At 39.8% G+C, this 24,596-nt stretch overlaps 1 protein-coding gene and 2 pseudogenes across 1 annotated transcript; 2 read left to right on the forward strand and 1 right to left on the reverse strand.

Moving 5' to 3' along the window:
• Positions 1-833: 833 nt before the first annotated feature.
• LOC149109427 (uncharacterized) lies at positions 834-14,720 on the reverse strand (annotated as a pseudogene).
• A 355-nt stretch (positions 14,721-15,075) lies between these two features.
• On the forward strand, positions 15,076-15,393 carry LOC149109428 (uncharacterized). Its single transcript, XM_089294629.1, has one exon. It carries the CDS (start codon positions 15,076-15,078, stop codon positions 15,391-15,393), a length of 318 nt encoding a protein of 105 aa, XP_089150755.1.
• A 4,791-nt stretch (positions 15,394-20,184) lies between these two features.
• LOC149109429 (uncharacterized) lies at positions 20,185-20,917 on the forward strand (annotated as a pseudogene).
• The last annotated feature ends 3,679 nt before the right edge of the window (positions 20,918-24,596 follow it).

The raw sequence follows: 24,596 nt of genomic DNA on the forward strand, positions 1-24,596 counted from the left end.
AAAACAGAATGTTGCATCTTCCCTTACATATGAGTTCCATTTTAAAAATTCTCCTGCCTTGATTCAATAAAATTGTGTAGCTTAAAAATGTTTTCATACAGTGCGTTAAAGGTCGCAAATTCTCGAAAGTTATCCACAAAAAAACACAACTTGAAAGTTTATGCAAATTGTGTGCAATGCAATTTGCGTCTTGTCATAGGGCTGTTGTTTTCGCGAAGGAGTTTATTTATTCACTGTTGAAAGGAGATACGACTCTTGAAAAGGGTTTAAGATCGCAACACAGCAAAGATGTTCAGCTACACAATTTACTTGGATCGCCATGACCAGGAAACGAACTTTGTACAATTTCTGCGAGGATGTACAATGTAATCGCCATAAGTTGTAAAAAGACCAGGAACATTCTTTGCAAACAAGTTCTTCATAAATGCGTAGACAGCTGTGCTTCATTCTTGAACCAAAATATTTTAAACTCACAACTTGCTCTTAGATTAGGAGGATACTCAAGGAAACAACTTGAATAGTAAATATCTAAGCGGAACTCTTGGGCTAAAATTTCTTGATTCTTTACTTTTTCACATTTTCGTAAAGTATGATTTGATACTATGAAGCCCGAGTAAACGCTCTTAGAGCATCTAGTTGTTATGAAAAATATCAAATTGGACGTCATTCAGCCGTCACCTGAAACCTCCTGGAATGTTGTATTGCTCATGTAATATTCGAATTTAAAAACCCTGCAACAATGATTTTAATTCTTTAGAGAAGTTTGTTCCTGTTACTGACAAGAGTAAATTTTAATGTAGATTCAACTAACTTTTCATTTCCTTCCAATCTTTTCACCCCATATTAAAGTCGCGTCTTGTATCTAAGGTGTAATCTGTCAACACAAGTGTCACAATGTCAGAATGTGGCCCAGTAAATATCCTGTGTGTCTTGTTTTGTCCCGCTATCTTAAGAAAGTACTTTTGTAGCTCAGAATCTTCTGTTAAGGATATAAAGTTGACAATAATCATGTTGCCATGACATCGGTTGAAAGTTTCTGATGCAAATGTTAATAATACTTAACAATGGAATTACTGGGCTTTAAGGTGGGCATCAACAACTTTTTGAATCCTGTGCAGTGTTAGGTTTGGCACACCATTAACCAAAGTTAAGTAGTTAATTTGCCATGCAAGAGCACTATACAGCGGTTCAAAAGTCTTAGTGGAAAAAACATTAATTTAAGTTACCTTTTTTATCCTTCTCCGACTGATTGCTTGGGACATAGTTGCTGTTGACATTATCTTCATCCACAGCTGGAGACTCTTCTTCATTTAGGGCAACATTTACAGGGATACTGTATTTACTGAACACTGAAAAATCGAGTCAAAACAGTTTAATTAGTTCCTATGTCATGTAGAATGAAAGATCATTCGTCACAACTGAAATCCCTTTTCCCTCCACATATTTAATTGATTTAGAAATGAATGCACATCATTTTATTAGGCATGAAACACTTACACTCGGCCATGTTTAGCATCCACAGGTGGTATCCACTTATTATTTTCGTGCTGAAAATGTTTGCATCACAGAAAGGCATAAAATGAGGAAGCAAACGTCTAATGTAAGTACTAAGTAAGTAAGTAAGTAAACTTTATTTGGTAAGTAGGTTGTACAGTGGATTGGCAGCATCTAACAGCAACCAATGGCAGAATATACAATGTAACAGCAACTGTAATTGTTTGAATTACTTAGCCTTCGATGAGGGTTTATCTTTTCAAATATGGCCACTAGGTCATTGGTTGACCAGTCGTCACATATTCTTCCATATTCATCCATTTTCCACTCTTGTCCTTTAACAACCAAGAACTGATTGTCTGGTGGTGCAATCAGGCTTTTCAAGCTCTTGAACGTAGTTTCTGGTTCAACAGCAATGCTGAATTCCACAGGTCTGCTCAAGTCATTCCCATGAAGGAGCAATTTCATGTCAAGGGACATTGTCTGACCAATGCTAATGGACTGGGTCTCCGCAGTTTCAGATCTCACTTTTTTTGTGCTGCTTTACTTTTCCTTTTCTCTTTGTCTTCCTTGTTTTTTTCACTTGAGGCTTTCTTGTTTTCTCTGAACTTGACGTTATTGTTACATAGAATATCCACATGGTTTCAGGTTTTCCAGGTTCTTTGTCAACTGAACATAAGATTATCTCTTCACAACTTTTTATCGCTCGATTCTCTAGCACATGGTTTTTTGCTTACATCATATAACATCTACCAGGATGTCCAGTCCTTGGCTGTGCGAACACCTGACACTTAACATAAATTCCTCTAGGAAACACTGTAATTTCACTACTTAACACTTCCCCCTAACTTGAAAAAGAAATGTCATCCGTGACATTTAGCATGCAATACAAAATATTCTTCTACAACAGTGGCTTGTGTATTAGGATTGTTCAACACATAAATCCTAGAGTGGGGTGATCAGGCCCAGCTCCTTACAGACCACTAACTATCACAATTCATCTGTCCATACAAATGTTCATTATTCCGTATCACAAAGACCATCTCTGGATAGTTCTCTCAGCATTCATAAAACAAATGTTTAAATACACAAAAGAAAACTAAATTTTCGTTTGTAAGTTCTCTGAGTAACAAGAATGTAGTTCATGGGTTATTGTTTATCTGTACTGGAATGGCTGATATGGCACTTCCCATTGTGGCAACTGAGGCACTGCTGGATAGGGCATCCCATAAGGCATCATCGTATTTGCCCTCCAGAACATCATGGGTACCGCAGATGGAGTTAAACCGGTTACTGGTGGTGGCAGCATACCATAGTGGTTTAGTGGTGGCGCAGGTATATAGGGTACTGGCGGTGGTATTCCAATCTGGTTTAATATGATAGGTGGTCCTGTATTAATCTCTCGTACATAAGTTGGGTTCCCTGGACTGTCATACATTAGCCGTTTGGGTCCTTGTCATGTCTGCTGGGTGACCTTGGTTACTAGCATCCTCTTCCATGCTTGTTTCTCCACAAATGGCTTGAGGGTTTTCCATCCTTGGTACTTCATCAGGAGAGTCAGTGATGGTAACACTTGCCTCCATTTGGCCTGACACCTCACCAGAATTAACATTTGGGGAGTCTGGTTCTGCTCCCGCTGCTTCTTTGCTTGCAGACTGTACCTGTATGTGGGATTGATCATTGCCATCATGTCCCAGTGATACGTAATGGTGTGAAATGTTGGGAAGGTCATCATCGCTGTCGCTTCCATAGCTATGCTCATCCTGTATCAGCTGCTGACTGTCATCGCAATGATTAAGTGTTGGTGGTCTTGGTTTCCTTACGGAAGGAAGCTCCTGCCACTATTTAGACGGAAGATGATCACAAGGAAGTAACAGATTTTGATATAACGTACGACTCTGTCCCTGGCCTGATTCTGGTCTCACGTCATACACAGGGCTTCCCTCCCCCTTTCTTGCAATCGCCACATGAATCTTATCTTCCCAGAAGGCACTGAGCTTTCCAGGTCCACTGAGAGGGGTGAGGTTGCGGACTAGGACACGATCTCCCACTTGCAGTGCTGAAGATCTCACTTGTTAGTCGTAATTCCTTTTTCCTCTAATGGCATTGTTTGTGGCAGATTTCGATGCGAGTAAACTTCTTGCATGGCAGTCTTCCATTTGGTCACATACTCAGCATGTGATCTGGCTCCCATTTCTGGTTGGAGGTCAAAGATTGCATCAATTGGTAGTCATGGGCTTTGACCAAACAACAGGAAAAATGGAGAATAACCTGTTCACTAATGAACAGTGCAATTATATGCATGAATGAGCTTGTTCACATGGTCCTTCCAATTTGATTTGCAAGTTTCAGGTAGAGTTCGCAGCATATTTAGTAGCATGTGGTTCATCCGTTCGATCAAATTGTTTCCTTGTGGGTGATACGGGGTAGTTCTAGAATGCATAACTCAAGAAAGTTCCTCTAACAGCTTGAACAAATGATTTTCAAACTGCCCTCCCATGTCATGATGGAGCTTCTTCGGAAATCCAAAACGCAGGATAAAGTCATTGAAGATCCTGTCTGCAGCAGTAACAGCGGTTTTGTTCTTCGTTGGGTAAGCTTGAGCATACCTAGTAAAGTGATCTACCACAACCAGAATGTACTCGAAGCCCCCTCAACTCCGCTCTAGGTGTACAAAGTCAATGGAGAGCATTTGAAGAAGACCTGTTGTGACAATTGGCTGTAATGGCTCTCTTGTTGGTAGATTTGGGCGTCTCTGTTTCAGACAGTGGCATGTATGATGGATAAAGTCGTCTATATCCCTCCTCGTGTGAGGCCAATAAAATCTCTCACGAGCCAATGCTAGCACCCTCTCGACACCAAGATGAGCCATTTCTTCATGAAGTTCACGATATACAGTGCGTCGGAGTTTCTGTGGGAGAACTATCTTCTGATTACGATACAGGATATCACTCTTCTTGTCTACATGAAGTTTGTGCCACTCATTCAGGAGCTTACAAACCAACGGCAGTTCTTTTTGTTTCTGCTCAACTATCGGCTTCTGGTTTGCTTTGATGACTTTCAGGATGTGCACAATGTGAGGGTCTTCTTTCTGTGCTCTCACTATATCCACCACTTTTACTTGATTGCAGCCTGCTTGTGAAGGAATGTCTATCTGATGGAGCTCCCTGTCATCAACCAAATTGAGTCCCCACTTGACAAGATCATAAATGGGTTTTGCTGTTTGTGAGAAGTTTTTGATATGGCGACGGTACACACCAAGTAGACCCATGAGTCTTCTCACTTCTCCAACTGTTCATGGTCTTAAGTTCTTCATTGCAATCACTGCACTTGTGGCTTTGGGATCTATTTGGTACCTATCCTGAGTTATAACTCTTCCAAGGAAAGACACTGGTTTGAAGAGCACACACTTTCTAGGTTTTAACTTTACACCATAACTCTTCAAGCAACGGAGAACTTAACAAAGGTGTTCAATGTGTTCAGAGAATGTCACTGAGAATACTATTACATCATCCAAGTAAAGAATACACATATCCTCGCGGAGCTCCCCGGGGCAATTCTCCATAAATCTCTGAAAATTTGCTGGCGCATTCATCAGTCCGGAGGGTATCTGAACCCATTTGTATACCCCCCATGGTGTAACAAAGGCTGTCAATGGTTGACTGTACTTTCCCATGAACCCCTGGTGGTAGGCTTTGCCTTGGTCCAGGACTCTAAACCACAACTTGCCCCCCAAACTGTCCAAAGCTTCCTGGATACGAGGAATCGGGTGACAATCTGGCACAGTTTTCTTATTTAATTCTCTATAATCTATGCATAGTCTCGTTCCACCATCTTTCTTATGGACACAGACAACACTACTTGAGAATGGGGATGTAGACTTCCTGATGAAACCTCGGTTAAGCAGGTCCTCAATATAGCCTTTAACTTCTGGATAAAGGAGACAGGGTATGGAAAGGTAATTCTTCTGAACTGGCTGGTCACTAGTCATTTTAATATCCATTTCTAACTCTGAGATGCAGCCAACATCATCGTCACTCATCCCAAATGCATCTGCTTCCTCCAACAACAACTGCTCTGCTTGCTCCTTTTGTTCTGCTGTCAGTCCACTCACATCAACTTCTGGTAACCAAGACAAGTTACTCTCAATTTGCTCAGTTAGTTTATGTTCTTTGCAGGACAGTTCCTTGTCTGGAGTCAGCGTCTCTGGATCCTTGAATCTCACTTCAACAGGAGTCGCCGAGTGAACTAACTGAAGATGGCCCAGGACCACTCTTCCAGGTAGAGAGATGTTGCGATTGGTGTTGTTGGTCACGTTGATGGATAATATGGTAGCATCACCTTCCTTCACAGTTGTAAGGGATTCATGTACTTCTAATCCTGAAGGCCAGGTAACCAACTCATCTGGTTCAAAAATTACTGGTGTCTTGCAGCGAATTGGTCCAGTGTTGGCACAAGGTAAACGAACAGTCTGTCCAGCAGGGACAATATGTGCCTTCTTAGTGGATTTAACCAGGCAAAGTTCATCAGAATTAGTAGCACGTATGATGCTTATCAAGGCTTGTATGTCACTATCTCTACTTTGGTGGAAGCTTTTCATCATCCTTCCTAGTAATTTGTCCTTATGCACCTCAACTTCAGTGTTCTTGACCATTAAAACCAATGATGGGCTGTTCAATGTCCTCCTTCGTTACTAAGAATGGAACTCTTATCTCTGCCTCATTCTCATTAGATAACCTCACACCAATCTCTGCCCACCCACAATATGGGATACCAGCTCCATTGGCTGCTTGCAAACTAATAGAACCATTGGAACCACGTAACTGTTCAACATCTTGTATTTGGACAGATGATAGCTGGCTCTTCAGAAAACCTTCACACACAGTAGAGACCTGGGCTCCGGTGTCCCATAAAACTTCTAGAGGCTTGTCATCTAGGTAGCACTGCACTGAGCATTTCCTTCCCACCAGCTTGGCTATATGCTCTTGTTGCCTTGGGGTGATATGGCTTGCATACACATTCTCATCTGGGTATCTCCTAACCCCTTTCCTTTATGAGCTCCTCTCTCAGAGAGTTCCTTGATTGCCTTGCACAACACCATGTGTTTTGGTCGATGAGCCTTCTGGCAACCCACAGAACAGTACCGCACAGACTGGCACGCTGAACACTGTAATAACTGTGTATGGCAATCAAATTTCAGGCAACCACTACACTGGTGGGACTTCTCTCCCTCTGGCAAGACTACTCCCTGTCCTGCGAGGGTAGCCTGGGTGCCTTTCCCGGATGACTTCTATACTTGGTTTGACAATAGCGTGCAATGTGGTTTGGGCCACCACAGAGATAGCAGTGTGGGTAGCAGTCGCCTTCTCTCTTCTCCTACACTCTTGGCAACCAGGTGACCTTGTTCCCATTGTCATTCCATTTCCAGGACAAGCAGGCCTTATGGAGTCTGCTTTCTGGCTAATTGCTGTTTCACAGAGTGTCTCAACTTTCAACTGCACTGAAGCCAGATCTGCTTGCACGGCTTTCAGGATTGCTAGAATGTGCTGATCCTTCTGCTGCTCCTTTGGCTGCTCTCTTGCAAGACTAAACTTATTACTTCTTTCTGTCTCTGCAGATATGGCTAGGCTCATGGCTTCTATGAGATCTTCATCTGCAACTTGAGGGTCTTGGGTGAGCGGTCTTACTTTTGCACAAATGGTTTCATCAGCCAAACCTGTTCCCAAGGCATGAAGAAACAGACTCTGCACTGAAGAGGCATCATATTTGATCCCACCGCCAGATTGTTTTGAGGCACTAACTACTTTTTGCCTTATGGTGAGTGCTCTCATCAAAAATGACTGAGGATCTTTATTGGGTTGCTGGGCAATGTTTGCTGGTAAAGTTCTGTTGCATTCTTTTCGTGGAAATGGAGCGAAGAATTTTACGCAGCCTTGGCAGGGTGAGCTCAGTCATGTTCTCTAAATAACTTCTCAGTTGTAAACCTGGCTGTACTGCACGGACTACAGCACTAACAACTTCTTTATCTGAATATCCCTTCGCAAGCCTGGCTTCTATTTGGGAGATCAGCGCCTGATAACCCAGCTTGTCTTTCTGCCCAGGTTCACCCACCACTCTTAGGGTTTTAAAATCCCAGCGGAATATGCTTTGCTCAACCCCCTTCGCAGGAAACTTAATTGTGCCCTCGACCCTTTACTGGATCAGTTGGTTTCTCTTTCTTTATCTCGGCCAGTTTCTCTTAAAACTTACTTCCATTTGGATTCTAAGTCACCCAGTTCGTTTTGGGGCTGCTTTAGGTCACCTTTGGTTTCTAATTCCTCCTGGCCATACTCATGTTCCATTCCCTCGAGTGGCAGAGGGCCCAAGTGAGCAATTAATTCGTCAACATACCCCATTTGGTCATCGCCAGTTAAATTCTCAAACGAATCCTCAATTTTGTGTCTGATGGCCCGAATAACACTCAATTTTCCCTTGCCCTCTATTGCCGACTTTTCAACTTTCGCATGAGGAGCAAATTCACATAATGCACTCAAGTCCAGCAACAAATTCTTACGATCCAGAAGAATGAGTTTTTCCTCCGCCATTTTGTTCATAGCTTAAGCTTGCTTGTAAACAACACGATCAGAAACCCACAAAATCTACTAAATAAAACTGCGTTCCTACCTTTCACCAGCCTCACAACTGCGTTCTACTACCTTTTTCACCAGCTGCCCGTAACAAACGCCCTCTCACACCACAATCCGTCGCATTCTTCTCGCCAAAAATCTTCTAGTGCAATTCGCCATGTGCTTGAACATGTGATGGCGGCGGTCCACATAGAGTCCTCGCACGAAGTGATCAAACAAGCATCAATACAGGCAAATCCATATAGTCCTGCTGTTAAGAGCCAAAAATAACCAGAATTGTTCATTTTGTGATAAAAGCATGAAACTTCCCAGGATGACTAACCTCTGTAAGGTAAACATTTTCTGATATGGAGCCATCCCAAATTTACACCCAGAACCACGCTACGCACATGTCAAAAAATGACATATTAGGCCCCTGCATGGGAACGAGGTTGAGTTAAAATGCTTATTTCTAAGCCTTCTCCAGAGTACTTTGCTAGATTTCTTGCTTTTTAATATAACAGCAGCTTATAAAGTATCTGGGAGTTGAAAAATTTGACACGTAATTAGTCACGTGACCATCACTTTCAATAAACAAAATAATACTGAATATTGCAGTAATACGATTAATAATTTTTTTCTCCTCTTCTTTTTCTTTTTTTTTTTCACTCGCAAATAAAAAGAAGTAATTATTTTGAACATTACAATATAGAGTAATAAGATATTCAAACTTAGAAACTTGTGTTTCGGCATGCACAATGTCATATTGGGGCTTTGCATCAAATTGAGGCCAAGACAAAGGATGGATCTCTGTTGGCTATTGAGGTGATTTGCTTAAGTCTGGCTTAACAGGATATAACTAATTTCGGTGCGGAATTCAAGGGAAAACTCTTGATTGGTTTGACTAATTGCACACAATGGTGCTCCGTTAATGGCTGTCTCTCTGACTTCACCACTCTTAAATGTGGTGTGCCACAGGGAAGGATCCTTGGTCCTCTTTTATTTCTTATTTATATTAATGATTTGCCTAACTGTCTATCATTTAGCACACCTATAATGTATGCTGATGACACCCACATTACTTATGCTGGTTCTGATTTGCATCCGATTCAGTCTAGTCTATCTCACGACCTTGAAAAACTAAGCAAATGGCTTGTGTCTAACAGACTTACCTTGAACGCTACAAAAACGGAATTTATCTTGATCGGCTCCAGGCAAAGATTTAGTACTCTATCTGATACACTCAAACTCTCCTCTAATAACGTTCCGGTTGAACAAGTTTCCCCTGCAAAATCAGTTAGAGTAAATGCCAATGAAAATCTAACGTGACATTCCCACACCAACTGTGTAAAAAGATCACGTCTGCAATTGGAGCCATAAATTGAGTTAAGGTAATTCCCTTGAAATTGTTCTACTATCAAACATTTTTTGCAACTTGGCATAATTAACATTCATGATATGAACATTAAAAAACTGCAATTAAAAAATGGGGTCACCGTGGTTGTCAACGTGTCAGCAGGCTCTTAAAATGGGGTGTTTTTACTGGTTGCGCGTTAAAAATTCAAATCACCTTCATACAGAATTGAATTAGGTAGCTGCCGGTTTCGCCCCATGGGGAGTTTGCCCCCACCGAGTTCGCCCCTACATCGACTCAACTTGATCGAGTTCACCCCCAACCAGATCGAGTCGCATATAGAGATAATTCCTCGTTCTTTATCCACTGCCTTATTAGATTACTGGTGGCAAGGAAACTTCGCTTGGTGGCGACCAGGAGTTCATTGGTGGCGAGATGACATAAACATACATAGACTAGAATGGTTCTTCGAAAACGTTTAATAACGAGCTCGATGAAAACTACATCAACACGAACACAAAATTTTGGGGCAAACTCAAAATAGAGATTTTACAGTGGGGGCGAACTCGCCATGGGACGAAACCGATATCATTCCAGAATTAAGTCTTGGTTGCTTAAAAGACACAAAATTTTACGTTGAAAGTAAAGCTTTCTTTTATTCACATAAGCAGTATTTCTTCATTTAAGCCGTTTTTAATTGCCTGGTGTGGGAATATTGCACTTTTTCGAACGGTTCCGTGGTTAGCTTGAAGTCCTCGCCTTGGCCAGAATACACCCAGTACAGAACTATTTTCCAAAAAGAAAGTCATGTTCTACTATCAAACTTTTTTTCTTCTTCATATGTTCTTTATTAGACTGTTCTTAGCAAATATTCGAAAAAAAATTGGGGGTCACTGTGCTCGTTTAAGAGAAAAGGAGCATTTATTTCGCTATCAAGCTTAGTTTGAGAGAAATCTCTTATGTTTTGCACGCACACGGGCTCATGACTTAGGGATACGCAATGCAATACTAAGGAATCACCCTAAGTCATTTGTGCCTCAATCTACCATACTCTGCATATGCAACTCACTACCGCAACCTTACTTTGATTACTGCAGCCTGGTCTGGGGTAATTGTGGCAAAACGAACATGATCTAACAGGGTACAAAAACTACAAAACCGTGCTGCACAAGTAATAACTTCATCGGGCTTTGAAACTGATGTCGATTCCTTGTTTCACAAACTCAGCTGGAAAGACTTGCAATTTCAATGTCAAATTCCGAAAGCCCTAATGGCTTTCAAGTCTTTAAACGGCCTGGTTCCCGAATATCTCACTTCTAAATTTTTAACACAAAATGAATCAAATTATGCTCTGAGGGACTCGAATAACAAACTTGTTCCCTTTCCGAGAACTAACTACATGAAAAATAGTTTTAGTTACAGCGGCGCAACCCTTTGGAACAGTTTACCCTGTAATTATGGAATCAGGTTTATAAGTAGAATGTTGTTGTAAGTTAATATGTATTAGGGTTAGAATTTTAGGTCTAGGATCTTAGACATGTTATTGGAATTTATTGTACCTGATGAATTTTTACCGTATATAAATAATGATTAAAGATTAAAGATTAAAGATAACATAAAATATACCATCCAGTAGGTCGTATTACAAGTTTCCTTGTTTTCTCATTTAGGTTTACAACGTACTTTAAAAGCAACCTAAACAAATTCATAGGCTGCATTATCTAAATTGACATGATTGATGTATTTTACATTTTAATGCTATTTACATTTTTTCTGCATTCCTTTGAAAAATACTACAGCAAAGTGATTGGAAACTCTTGTTCTCTTACAAAATTAACATATGCTTGAAGGCTAATCTTGACTGTACCGGTTTGTGCAGTTGTGGTGGAAATTACGACTAAAAGAACCTTTATTCAGCCAGCGTTTTTAAAAGCAGGCTTAGGAACGTTATGGCCAATGAAAGCTGTTTTTTCAAAACGTTTCCTTCAGACCAAAAAGTTCAGCTAGTGTTGTGACATACCTGATCTATTCCGGCATATTTGAAAGTTTCAAACGCGAAATAGAAAAGGTGTCTCAATCATAGTAAGCAAGTAACTCAAGAAAATCATGTCAATCAAACCTATTTAAATTGACTCTGTATCTCAGCCTCGATTTGATGCATAGTTCTGATATTACGTTTTTGGCACATCAAAAACATACATTCAAGGTTTGAATTTCCTAGTCTAGATAATAGAATCTACATTGCAAATAATAAAATTGGTATGTAAAAAAACCATCATCATTCATCATCATTATTTTATTTCTTGATAAAACCTACATTTTACAGTTGGATTGGCCCGCGGATAGCTATGCTAGTCTAGGAGGACCAGTCTATCAATAGTTACAAATGATTTATTATTATTATTACTTTTATTACTATTATTATTACTATGATAAATAGAGAAAAATAGTGAATAAAATAAAAGTGAATAAAAAGTGAATAAAAAAAGTGAATAGAATAAAAAGAAAAAGTGGGAAAAGTATGTGAATTAATTTTGTTTGTTTGTTTGTTTTATTGTTGGTTGTTTGTTGTTTTTTTTTACTACTGCTACTGGCATTTTAATTTAGAAATGATCCTGCAAACCGTTTTTAATTCTGATTTTGAATGATTTCTTTGGTAGTTCTAAAAATGGTAATGGTTTCATCAGTGCGTATTGCTTTGCTGGTAATTGAACATAATGGTCACGTGACATAATTTAAGACTCAAGGCAATGGTTAATTTGTTGTTGCATTAAAAAAGTAAGACACTAGGCATAGTAGTCCCAGAAGGCAAAAAAATTGGTATTTTGCATCAGCCTTGTTTCCATGTAACGGCCTTGTATGCCATATTTTTGACATGCGCATTCCATGGTTCTGGAAGAAAATTTGGCATGGCTCCATATCAGGAAATATTTGTCTTATAGAGGTTAGTAACCCTGCCAAGTTTGATGCTTTTATCAAAAAGCGAACAATTTTGTCCCTTAACAGAAGGACTAATACAGTTCCGTTGAAAAATCCTCTCGGACAGGCCCCCAGAAATGTTACATAGAATATCCACACAGTTTTAGGTTTTCCACGTGTATTCTTTGGCAACTGAACATAAGATTATCTCTTCACAACTTTTTCTCACTCGATTCTCTAGCACATGGTTTTTTGCTTATGTCATATAACATCTACCAGTCCTTTGCCATGCGAACGCCTGACACTTAACATAAATTCCTCTAGGAAACAACGTAATTTCAGTACTTAACATTATAATTTGTTGGAGTGGTTTGTCTGACTCTCGGTTTTGGCGTGAAAAACCGTTGGCAGTTTTCTTCTACTTCACCGCCCTTGAGGAAAGTGCCTTCTGTTTCCATTTGGCAAGAACGACTTTTTTGTCAACCTCAGGGTCAAATGACCCTGAATTTGAGTTCACAATTTGAAGATCTTCTGGAGTAACATTTTTGAATGAACTTTCGGCCAGCACCACAGGTCATGGTTTTTTTGTTGTTGGCTTCTCCGTAAGATCTTCAAAGTCATAGTCAGCAAGTTTCTCAAGTTTCTTTTGGCTCCCTTCTGATTTATTGCTGATGACAACCTTTTTGCGTGACTTCTTAAGGTGGTCAATGAATTCACCACATTCCTTTTTTGTTCCTTGCTTGAGGTTGTTTCGTTAAACTAGGCCTCTGGCTAGTTCGCCGTATTGATTCACAACATTCCACCAAACACGAGTAGTGCTGTTTTCTTCTGTAACCTTTCTTTCTAGCGCAATGTGAGGCCCCCTTGATATAGCATCCTTAGAATGGAAGAACTACTGAGTAGGCACAAATAATGGATGCAATTTCCTTTGCCTCGCATGTCATCTAATCAGAACATATTTTTATCACATTCTTTCCCTGACAGTTAAAGATCCATGATGGACCAATATGCTTTGCGCACGTCTGTTTTTGTTTTGATAAACACTAGGATGAGGCATCATTGTTTGATGGTGTCCAAAGCTTGAATATTTCATGCACTTCTTGGTCATCAGAGCATGATATGAGTTTGTCACTCTATTAGCAAATTCTCTGGAGGAGAGAAAGCTAGGCGAAAGAAGAGTCAACCCATATGGCTTAATAGTAGCAGATAACAAGGTTATGGAGGAAGACGAAGCCGTTGAGATTGAAGAGGTTTGAGAGAAATTCTCACTTCCCTGTGTGCACATGTTTTTTTTCGATAGGAGCTAAAAGAGGGAAGAGGGGATGAGGTAAAAGAGGGAAGTTAACTTTGCTATTTTCTTTTACTACCTTTATGGGAATGTTACAGATTCTTAAAATCAGGCCAATTTTTTGTCCCCTTACCGTACCAAAATGAAACTGGCCGACTTAAATTGTAACTTGTAAATTGGCAACAAAGTAAGCCATTTTTCAGCCACTTAGACCAATACATGTAAATCGGTACCTATAAATTGGTCTTAAGATTGTTGTCTATATCGTTCGCTAGGTACAGTTCTGTTCACCAAATTTCAATAATGCCTGAGTGAAAAATGCTGTCACAGTTTTCCGTTTTGCTCCCTCTTGGGTTGATTAGAAGCCCCATCTATCACACCGTGATATGTGATCATGCTTTCACTGTGGAAAAATCATGATCAATGGAGTGATCACGGGCATGATTGCTTCAATCACGCATTCATCACACCTTCCTCTTTTGTGATCACAGTAAGTGATCATGGCGTGATTTGTGATCATGCTGTGATCACAAAATATTTTTACTGGGGAGGTGTACTAATCAGGGTCATCCTTCAAATCTCCTCCACAGCTTGCACATTTGAAAACATTCCCGCTGATTTTGACTAACTGGAAGGGTGTAGATGTTGTCAGACATAAATAGTGCTTTAGAGGTCTGCTTTTCCCTAGGGCCAAGCACAAATCTAATGTGGCAACAGCTGAGTATTGTTGTGTAGTTCTAGTGTTGGCCAGAGCATCACCGAGTGTGTTCTTGCATGATGCCATTGATTTTCCTACATCAGGCGACTTCTTGCGTTGTCTGGTCTGCTGATTAGGATTCTTCTTTCCTGCTACTCTGTTAACAGAAAATGTTGTCAATGGTGTGAAATTGTCTTGATGGCATCTTGTGTTGCAAAGTGCTCCTTGTCATGTGAGTAACCGCCTCCATTTTGAGATCCTGTCATCCTTTTGTGTGTCACTTCATTGTTTGCCAACTAACTCCTTGACACCTTCAACAGCGATAGCCTTGTCCTTTGATTTTAAATTTTGACATTGCTTCATAACTGCAAGTGAATATATGAGAGGTTATATATTTGAACTGCAGAGAAAGATTTGAAGACATGACTGATCATCCCAGTTATACAGACAACTTAAGCAGTTGTGAAATTAGAGCCTAAAAGGAAAAGGTGTCAGGCGATTTATTATGACAACAATGTGTGTGACTTAAAAGGACACGTGCCCTTGCGATTGGTGGCGTGAAGTTAAACAGCTCTGTGGAAATAGTGGTAGTGTGCGGAAAAACATAAGGTCCATTTTAAGAATCCAAACAGACTGCACTGACCGAGACCTCGCTGATAAAATCAACGAGGCTTTTGTCAGTGTTATGCAAGAGTAAAATCCGCTATCCGATGACATCATGGTTTTATGTGAAGATGACAACCTTATTTCAGTGGCGGTTGACTCTGTTGCAGCACGCCTAAGCAATATTAGTGCATCTAGAGCAGGGGGGCCTGACAACCTGCCAAACTGGGTGCTGAAAGAGTTTTCTGATATACTAGCTCCAGCTTTAAAAGAGGTGATAAAACAATCATTCCAAGAATTTAAAGTCTCACGCATATGGAAGCTAGCAGATGTTCCACCTGTCCCCAAGGGTGCATCTATTGAAGAACACCTGAGACCCATATCTTTAACATCTACATTGTCCAAAGTCGTGGAGGTGGTTGTCATCGACTGAGAACTCAAACCCTTGATGCTCGAGTGTATGGACCCTAACCAGTTTGGTTTTATTCCAGATTCAAGCACTACATTCGCACTCATCTCCATGCTGCATCACTGGTTCAAAGCCACAGACAGGACTGGCGCCCATGTTAGAGCAGCACTCCTGGACTACAAGAAAGCCTTTGATCTTGTAGACCACAATTTACTGATCGCCAAGCTCTATAGCCTAGGAGTAAAACCCACCGTTGTCAACTGGGTGGCGGACTTTTTACAAAACAGATATCGTGTCAAGCTAAATTTTGATTGCTTCTCGGATTTCAAACCAGTCCCGGCTGGAATTCCACAGGGAACCCGGATTGGCCCATGGCTCTTTTTGGTTATGATCAACGACCTCACAGCAAGCAACACCCTCTCCTCCATGTGGAAATTTGCAGACGACACCACGGTCTCGGAAACTGTCCCCAAGTTTGGTGCTTCAATGCTCCAAGATACAGTACATGATGTCCTTCGATGGTCTAACGACAACAGATTCAAACTGAACTCACTTAAGTGCAAGGAACTCAGAATAGACTTTGGAAGGGAAAGTAACTTTGACACTGTTTCTCTTGAGGCTAATGGTAATGCTTTTGAAATTGTGAAATCAGCTAAGCTATTAGGCGTCACCGTAAGGAATGACCTTAAAAGGAACGATCATGTTGATAATATTACTATGAAAGCGTCGCGACGAATTTACTTGCTCAAACAACTCAAGCGTGCTGGCATAGACCGTATGTCTCTAATTCAATTTTATTGTGCATGCATATGTTCCGTTCTAGAATATGCATGCCAGGTTTTCCACTCTAGCTTGCCAGCCTATTGGTCCTATCAAATAGAGAGGGTTCAGAAAAGAGTCTTAAGGATCCTATTCCTAGAGGTTTTGTATTGCAAGGCCCTGGAAGATGCGGGCTTAAAAACACTCTTTCATAGACGTGAGGAATTATGTAGCATTCTGTTTAAACAAATTTTAGAGAGTAATGACCAGCACAAATTAGCTGGCCTGCTGCCTGCACACAATGACAGTGAGAGATATAATTTCAGGACTAAGCATATCTTCTTAATCCTGAATGTAAAAACAAAGAGGTTTAGAAATACTTTCATAATGCACTATGCAAATAAACAATAATTGTAAATAGAATTTTATACTAGTTTGATGTATTTTATTATCATATAATTTTTTATGTATAGTTAGGAATTTTTATAGTTTGAATTTTTTAAACATGCAGTATATAACACCAGTAATTCAGCTTATAGCTGCAAGTTGTTAGTTTAATAAACAATTGAAGGGGTGAGTGCTAAACCATGCTAAGTGACGATTTGGGTGAAAAAAAATTTTTCGCAAAAGGGCTTGAATTTTTGCATGTGGTCTTCAATGTAATAGAAAAACGCAGCCCTGTATTTTTGTCGCTGGGTTTTGCTTCATTTACGAGTTACCCCTTTCTGCGGGATATAGAACTCTTTTCCAGTTGGAGTCTCAGGTGCTGGTTCGACAATTCCCTCTTGTAGTTGATTTTGGATTATGCTGTCATACTCTTCATATTGACCGTTTTGCTCCAGTTTGCGGATTAGTTCATCCAGCCTTCTCTTACTTCCAGCTTCGTTTGTCGGTAGTGTAAGGTGGTTTCCCTTCCATGGCAGCTTTGTTTCGTACCAGCCGGCTGGGTTTCTCTCCAGCTGTTCTTTGAACTCTTCGTAGACGGCTTGTTGGTCATTCTCATGAGTGTCGGCCAGGCCAAGCACATCCAAGGCACAGCTGATTGATTGTGTTAGAAGCATAGGACTGACATCTTCTCTTCCAGGTGACATTAAAGTCCATCCAAGGAGTGTTTTCTCAGCAACAGGTTGTCCAGGTTTTCCCACTCTTTGCACGGTACTTGTCTTGATTGTGGCATACTCACTTGGGCCTAATACTACGTGAATGGGAATTTGAGGTCTTGTGTCATTGTCTTCAATCTTGACTCCTTTGAAGTGGCTGTATTTTTGTTGAGAAGATTGATAAGTTTAGTCGAGGCATAAGAGCTTTCAGTGCTGGTGTCAAGTAAAGCATGTGTTTTTATCCCGTCAATTTCTATGAGAACAATAGGATAGACAACTTCTTTGTTTTCAGGTTGATGAGCTGTCACCACTCCTTCAGTTTTCACTTCCTTTGACAAACCGCAGATTGACGTATGATGCCGTTTACCACAGATTTGACATGTTGTGGTACTTTTGCATTCCGATGATTTGTGAGGGCCAGTACAATTAAAACAAAGCTTCTTTGTGGCCAGAAATTCTTTGTAATCTGCTGGTGAGGTGATTTTGCCACATTCTGATGATTTGTGGTTATCTACTTGACAGTAAACACACTTGCGTACCCTTTTCTGCTGAGTTTGAAATATGCTGTTTTGTTTCGAATTCCTGTGTGGCAGTGGATCTTCCGTTTTGAAATAAACCATCGGGTTTTGGTGCGTCCATTGGTGAAGTGCTTCGGTAAATTTGACGAAATCCCAGTTTTCACAGTTAGGATCGTTTCGTACGAGGTCTCCTCTGATTGTTGGAAGTTTCTCGAGCATCAAGGAAACCATACAATTTACTTCATGAAGCGATTTGAGTGTTTCCAGGGATTGCATGCTGTAGGAAAGCTTTTCGTAGAATTTGTGAATTCTCTTCGGGTTTCCAGTAGGCATGTAAGGCAGGTCAAGAATCTCCTTTACGCAGGCCTTCACAATTTCGCTCTCCTTTCCAAATCTATCTTTAAGAGTTGATAGGGCTCTGTTGTAACCTGCTGTTTGTGGCAATGCTTCGACTGTCTTCCTTACTCTGACATCCAGTAATTCATGCAGGTACGTGAATCTAGTCACAGACGGCACATTTGACTTGTTGATGGATTCGGAATATTGACCCCAGAATCTTGGCCAGTCGGCATATGTTCCGTTGAACTTGGTTATTACAAGCTTAGGTAGTTTTGCTTGGCTGACCGGCGTTTCCGCAGACTGGTTTAGGTTTCCGATTTTGAGCTGAAGATCTTCTTGTAATTTAAGCTTTGTCTCGTGAAGTTTTATTTCAAACTGCATCTTCTCTTCTCGCTCTTGATTTTCTACTTCCATTTTCCGTCTCGCCAACCATTCTTTGAGGTTTTCAATATGACCATCCGCTACTTCTATTTTTACCATAATTCCATCATTCCACGCGCTGATTTCTTCATGCTAACCTTCGCTGTTATCTTCTCCGCTTCAAACGCTCTTCGCGCATTATCCACTTCTGTTAGTAATAACTTTATGTTTGTCAGGTGTCTTGATATCGCAGATTGCTTCCCGCCTCAGTTTAAGAACATTGCTGGCTTTATCTTCGGTCCTTTTGAGTTGCTTTAATTTCATTTCAAGTGTAGATTCAGCGTTTGCCATGTTTCGAGGTTCGTGTTTGTTTAGACGCAAACGAAAAGCACAAGGCAAATTGAGGATGTAAATTATACTCACAATCTTCCCGTCATGGTCGCCACATTTGCTGGAATTCTCCAGCCGCTGGAGTAGTATCCAAGCCAAGTCACAAGGTTGATTTTCTGAAAGCTCTAATGGTCACAAGTTCGCAAAGGTTTCAGTGTCTTAACTCGAAGCTATATCGATCTGGACTGACACCTAAATTGTTGTGCAAACTCCTCTAATTAAAGTGATCAAGTTTCACGATTTTGTAATATGTGCCCCAGTCCCCGACACTGTGTTCCATTTATATCCATGCACGGCATGGCTAAGATTCCCTTCTCTTCTGCTAATGAGCAAAAATTACTTAGTCGCAATACACGCATATCATGCATGCTAGCAGGAAAGCCTGTCGAGATGGATAAATAGGCACCAGAGGCATCAACAATCCCCTGAACAATGAAACTGTAATAGTGTTTATGATTTAAAGTAATCTTCATGATTTTCTTTTGGAGCTCTTATTGGTATGTGTGTTCCATCGATCGTGCCGACAACATTGGGAAAAGTTGACTTTTCTCTAAGAACCTTGTATTTTTTCCCTCACTTGAGCGGGGCAGGTTGGAAATTTAATAAATTGGTCTTTAAGCTGACAGAGTGCTTGAATAAAGTCCTTGCATACTCCAATAGCAGTAGACTTCGCAATTCCAAGCATAAGACCACAAGAACGATAACTGTCCCTGGTAGCTAACCTCCATAAGCCTATCGCTATTCTAGTTTCAACCGATGTGGCTGCTTGAAGTATAGTATCTTGTCGCTGGATAACAGGAGCAACAGCTGTGCAAATAAAATGGAATTTTTCCCTTAACCGGAAAGTTTTCTTTCCACCACATGTTCAAAGCATTGGAATTGAGCAAGTTTTCAAACCAGTACTGAGGCTTTGGAAGAACCCACATGATACACCGAGGCTGACATTCCTGCAAAGCAAAAGCAGTAAATGCACAGAGTAATGCAGCTTGTTGTCTTCTTTGGGCCCATCAAGCAATCAGTCGCTGAAGAAAAATCACTCATGATCGCCTTGCTTGTTGCAACACCGTAAAGAAAGTAATGAAAAGAGGAGAACCATTTCTCTTTGATCTGTGTGATTATCTGACATGTTGTTTTCGATTTGCGTGCCAAAAATTTGTTTATGCGACATGAAATTTGATCCTGTCAATCCCTAGTAAATACCCAGATGTGATTTTCCTCAGTGTGACCTTTTCACCTGGGGAAAATGAAACCCGAGATAAATTTACCTCGGGTAACCTCAGGTAAATTTTTCCTAGGTAAATCAATTTTCTCTCGGGTAAAGGTCCATAGTCTGACCTCAACTAATATCTTTGTTGAACAATTTACTTGAAAAAAATGGAAACAAAATATGGCAGATTTTATCAGCTAACAATCTGGTGTGATAACTCTCCTGGCCAATTTAAAGAATGCTTCTTGTTGTTTTACCTCGATTACCTGGTGAAAAAGAGACAGTTTCTGAGAATAGATCTCAAGTTTCTTTTAGAGAGACATTCGTACTTGATATGCGACAGGCGATTTGGCTGTATTCAGAAGTTTTTTGACACAGTAGAGAGGGTTGAGTTACCACAAGAATGGGCAACTTTGCTGAAGAACAGTCCTTTAAAAAATATCAAAGTACACTGGGTAACTTTAAACATGATCAAGGACTATAAATCCTGGCTTAGGATGCAGTATATATCCAGGAGTGAGGATCTAGATAAGGGGAAATTTGAAGTTAGAAGGTTAGCTTAGCTAAATTTTGGTTATGGAGAAGTCGCAGATTTTGAGGGGAAATTGGAACTTGTTCACCATCCTGAGACTGTGCTTATACGGTTTAATATTGACACTAAAGAGAAGCCAAGAATGGTTTCATTCTACAAAAAAAAAAGCAAATGACGAAATTGAATTCCAAGGTACTCGTACCTGCAAGACATGAACAGAGGCCTGTCAATAATCAAGTGAAAAAAGACTTTAAGGTTAGTGCGAAAATATTTATCTGAACGTGCACAAGCTTTTTATGCCTCACTAGCTTGTGAAGAAGACTCTTCAGATGATGAAAGTTAATAACTTTTATTGTACTTTTTCTACCGAGGATGTTCACTTTATCCACAAACTTGAATAAATACACAATACTTTTTTATACATGTATTTGTGCCACTAGAACTGAAGTAACTGGCCATAGGGAAGGGTCTGGCTATTGGAATACAACGCCCACTCTTTGTCATTGTAGTCCCACAGTAACTCCACTGTTTCTGGGATGTCGTGGAGGGCGACAAGAAAAACCCTTGGATTTCTTGAGTTTTTGTTGGCGATGAGGGGCCTTACATTAGCGTTTTTTCTCAAGTGGTTCAATGTTCCACCCCACGGTAATTCCCCCCTTGCATTGCCTCTATATGGATCAATCCTAAATATAAATACAAAAAAGAGAACATTACACAGTGTTTCGCACTACTCTTTATAAAATGAGGAACAGAAAACATTTCATTGTTTGATACAGGTTTCAACAACATAGCACTGACGCACATGTACATACATATATCCGTACCTAACAAGCCTCCCAACAGATATGCATCTTATTCAGTGAGCCCTTTTTAGAGTGTAGTATTGCTTTACAAATTTATGTTTACAAGACTTGTAGCTCTTTTGACGAACACTTAGCACGAAGGGCAAGCAAAGATGCAAATTAGGACTTAAACGTACCAAGTGCCAGCGTTTTCAAGTGCCTCTTGTTTTATGACACTCTAGAACAAGGAAATGTATCGCTTATGTTGGGAAGTGCTGTAAAATGTCACTTGTGCTTCATCAGTTAATGTTGCATCATGTTAAAACAACTGGCCCTATACCCACTTAGGGTTATGGTCAAAATCAAAAAAATCATGTTAAAACAAAATCCGTAGAATTTCATCAAGCAACAGGAACGTACTATCACAAACTTTGATTCAAATTAATTTCATTTTAAGCAGGAGCGTATAAGAAGGAAAGTTTCTTCAATTTTATATTGAAAATTCGACCATCGCATTGAGATATGATACTGCCAACTGATATAGCAGTGCGTGATGAAGTAGAAACAGTAGCTTTCCTGACGAATCACTGTAACAGTCTACGCATGAAGAACCCAGCCATGTGGCAGCAACATGGATTTAAGCTAGAACGAAGAATTGTCTCATATTTTGAGTACTTTTTTAACGAATTTCCGTCTTTTATTTCGTAAAAAGATCTCAGTCCTACCAACTTCTTATAACATTTTTTCTCCCTTAAAGTAACGATCCCTTGAAAGTAACAAGCTCCAAAGACTGCTAATTCCAAAAGTAGTGTCGATCATTACTTTCAGAAGTTTACGGTATCGCACTAAATACTATAATGCTTCATAAAAGATTTATGCAACGTTTTCTTTCCTTAAACGATGACTTTGCACTGTTTTATGCGCACGGTTAAGGGCTACAAAAATCCGTTTAATTGTTCTCCACAATACAAACTGAACAATGTGAGATGTCTGTACTTCTTTTACGTGTTACTCATACAACTGCTTCTAATGAGTACAGCTGGACGACAATAAGAACACTTGGAAATAAGAGCGTGATCGGTGAGTAAAAACGGAAAAATAACTCCTTATTAGCTTGCATCTTGAGTCCTCATTTACAGTGTGTCATGTAAATGCTGTATGTAGACTTAGAAATTCTTTTTGTGTCGTAAGCTCTTTCACCAATCTTGTAGTTTTCTGTTCAAAGTGGTCTATTTAAGATCTAACGTACTATATATCTTATTATCTTGATTATAAAAAAAGCGTCTTTGTTTATCCCACAGAGTCGCCACTGAATAAATTGATATGTTCAAATTTCATTTCACTTCATTTCTAAACCAAACTGCATTAATTTTCCAATTTGCCCCTGAATTTTCAATATAGTATACATAGTAAATTATAAAACAAATCTCAAAACACGCTTATGTACACCCTTATAATAGCACTCATGCAATCTGGTGACCTGCACTCTCGAAAACCATGAGGGCACAAACTTTCATTTCCTCTTGGTAGATCTCCTCATGCCTCTTAACTTCTTCCAAAGTCAGCACTTCTTCATATTCACATATGACCTCACACTTTTTAATGTCCCGCGAGGCGAAGGCACATTTTCCTGCGTTTCTTACCAGGTCACTCGGCACATCATGAAGCTTTAGAAATAAACATAATGTTCAGAATTCCGGCAACAGGTTAAATTTCCAAAAAGATTATCGAATAAGAATTCTCACAGTCCATTTGATTATTAAAACTTGTTTATTCGATGACTCGTATTCACAACTAACTTAATTATAAAAGCACATGTGATATTATATAAAAATACTCATGATCAACTGTCAATCATAAATGTCATTTGAACTCTGTGCAAACAAAACATAAACAAAAACCCCATGTGGGCTAATAAGTTTCACAACACAGTCCCCTGGTTTGGGTCACATTAGTAAACAAGCATACTAAAATTTGAATACAAAATTTCTTTTAAGCACGAAATCTTCGAATAAATTCGCCCATCATCACAGCAGTGCAGTGTGGTCTGGTGTTCGCAGAAGTGTTCGGTGTATCGCAAGCGGGGGCAGCGCTTGTCGATTCGACTTCAGTTCAGTCAGTGTCATTGTTGATGTTGACTTCAAGTGGAAACAAATGTTTGGCACTTCGTTTTAACAGTTGAGGATTACAATCTGCATTCGAGACCTTGATAGTAGCAGCTCGAATATTACCATCCTCTCCAGGCAAAAGCTGTAGAAGGCACAAGTACAATAAGGTTTGGTCACAAATGTAATAAAGTCACAAGTGTAATAAGGTTTGGTCACAAATGTAATAAGTGTTCAGACATAGGTGCAAACATGAAAGGCACCTGCCATTCAAAGTTGACGTCGTCATCAGTCAAAATTGCTCTAGTTTTGTTATTTTACGCATCATCTAATGCCTGAAATGCACTTATTAATTAACTATAAAGCTTTTGTACAAATTAGGTGCTGCTCTCAACTTATAGCATCATTAGGTATATGCAAATTAAATTTTAATTCGCTTCAATTTCATTAAGTGCCAACAAAAAAACCATCAGTACAATCTGAGTGATTCATAAAAGAAAAAGTGTCAACGCAATAACATGAACACTATTCAAATGGTCAATGTCCTCAACTGAGGAAGTGAAAAAATCCATTGATCCAGTGTGATAATTTGAACTTGAAATTCAACTTAAACAACACAAGTTGCAATATGACTACTAAGTTTGTTCTTGTGCTAGTAAGTCTTGTCCTTTTTAGGTTATTTGTTGATGTCTTTACAGTAAACAAAAACCAGAAACACACATGTTTCTACAGAAACATATGAGCTTATTAATTAAAGGCCAGTCTATACTAGCCTATTCTTCCAATAAATGCTAGCTATGGTAAACCAACCATACTCTAACGGAATTAGTTTTATCCAAGCTTGGTGCCATCTAAGAGACTTAATTGCCTCTCGAAGTTCTGAAACAGCGCCACTGCATTTCCCTTTTAACATGATGATTTTGTGGATGCTGAAAACCACTTGTTCTTCTGGCAGCTCAGGTATATACACCCTGGGTCAAGGAACATTGTCCATGGTCACTTTGAAAAATCTGTTGACACGTTTTAAGCCACTTCTCATAAATTGAAAGGTTGATAAAGTAATTCTGATTATCAATTCAAGTACATCGTTGTTTAAGAAGGGCTGAGTACTGTGTCAACGTCACCTACGTCATCG

Source organism: Orbicella faveolata, unplaced genomic scaffold, assembly GCF_042242905.1.
Source record: "Orbicella faveolata isolate gen_17 unplaced genomic scaffold, um_ofav_v1 contig_25, whole genome shotgun sequence".
NCBI lineage: Eukaryota > Metazoa > Cnidaria > Anthozoa > Scleractinia > Merulinidae > Orbicella > Orbicella faveolata.

Excerpts from the sequence above, each read along its gene's own strand:
- LOC149109428 (XM_089294629.1), top strand. The coding sequence starts at position 15,076 with ATGGTTTTATGTGAAGATGACAACCTTATTTCAGTGGCGGTTGACTCT.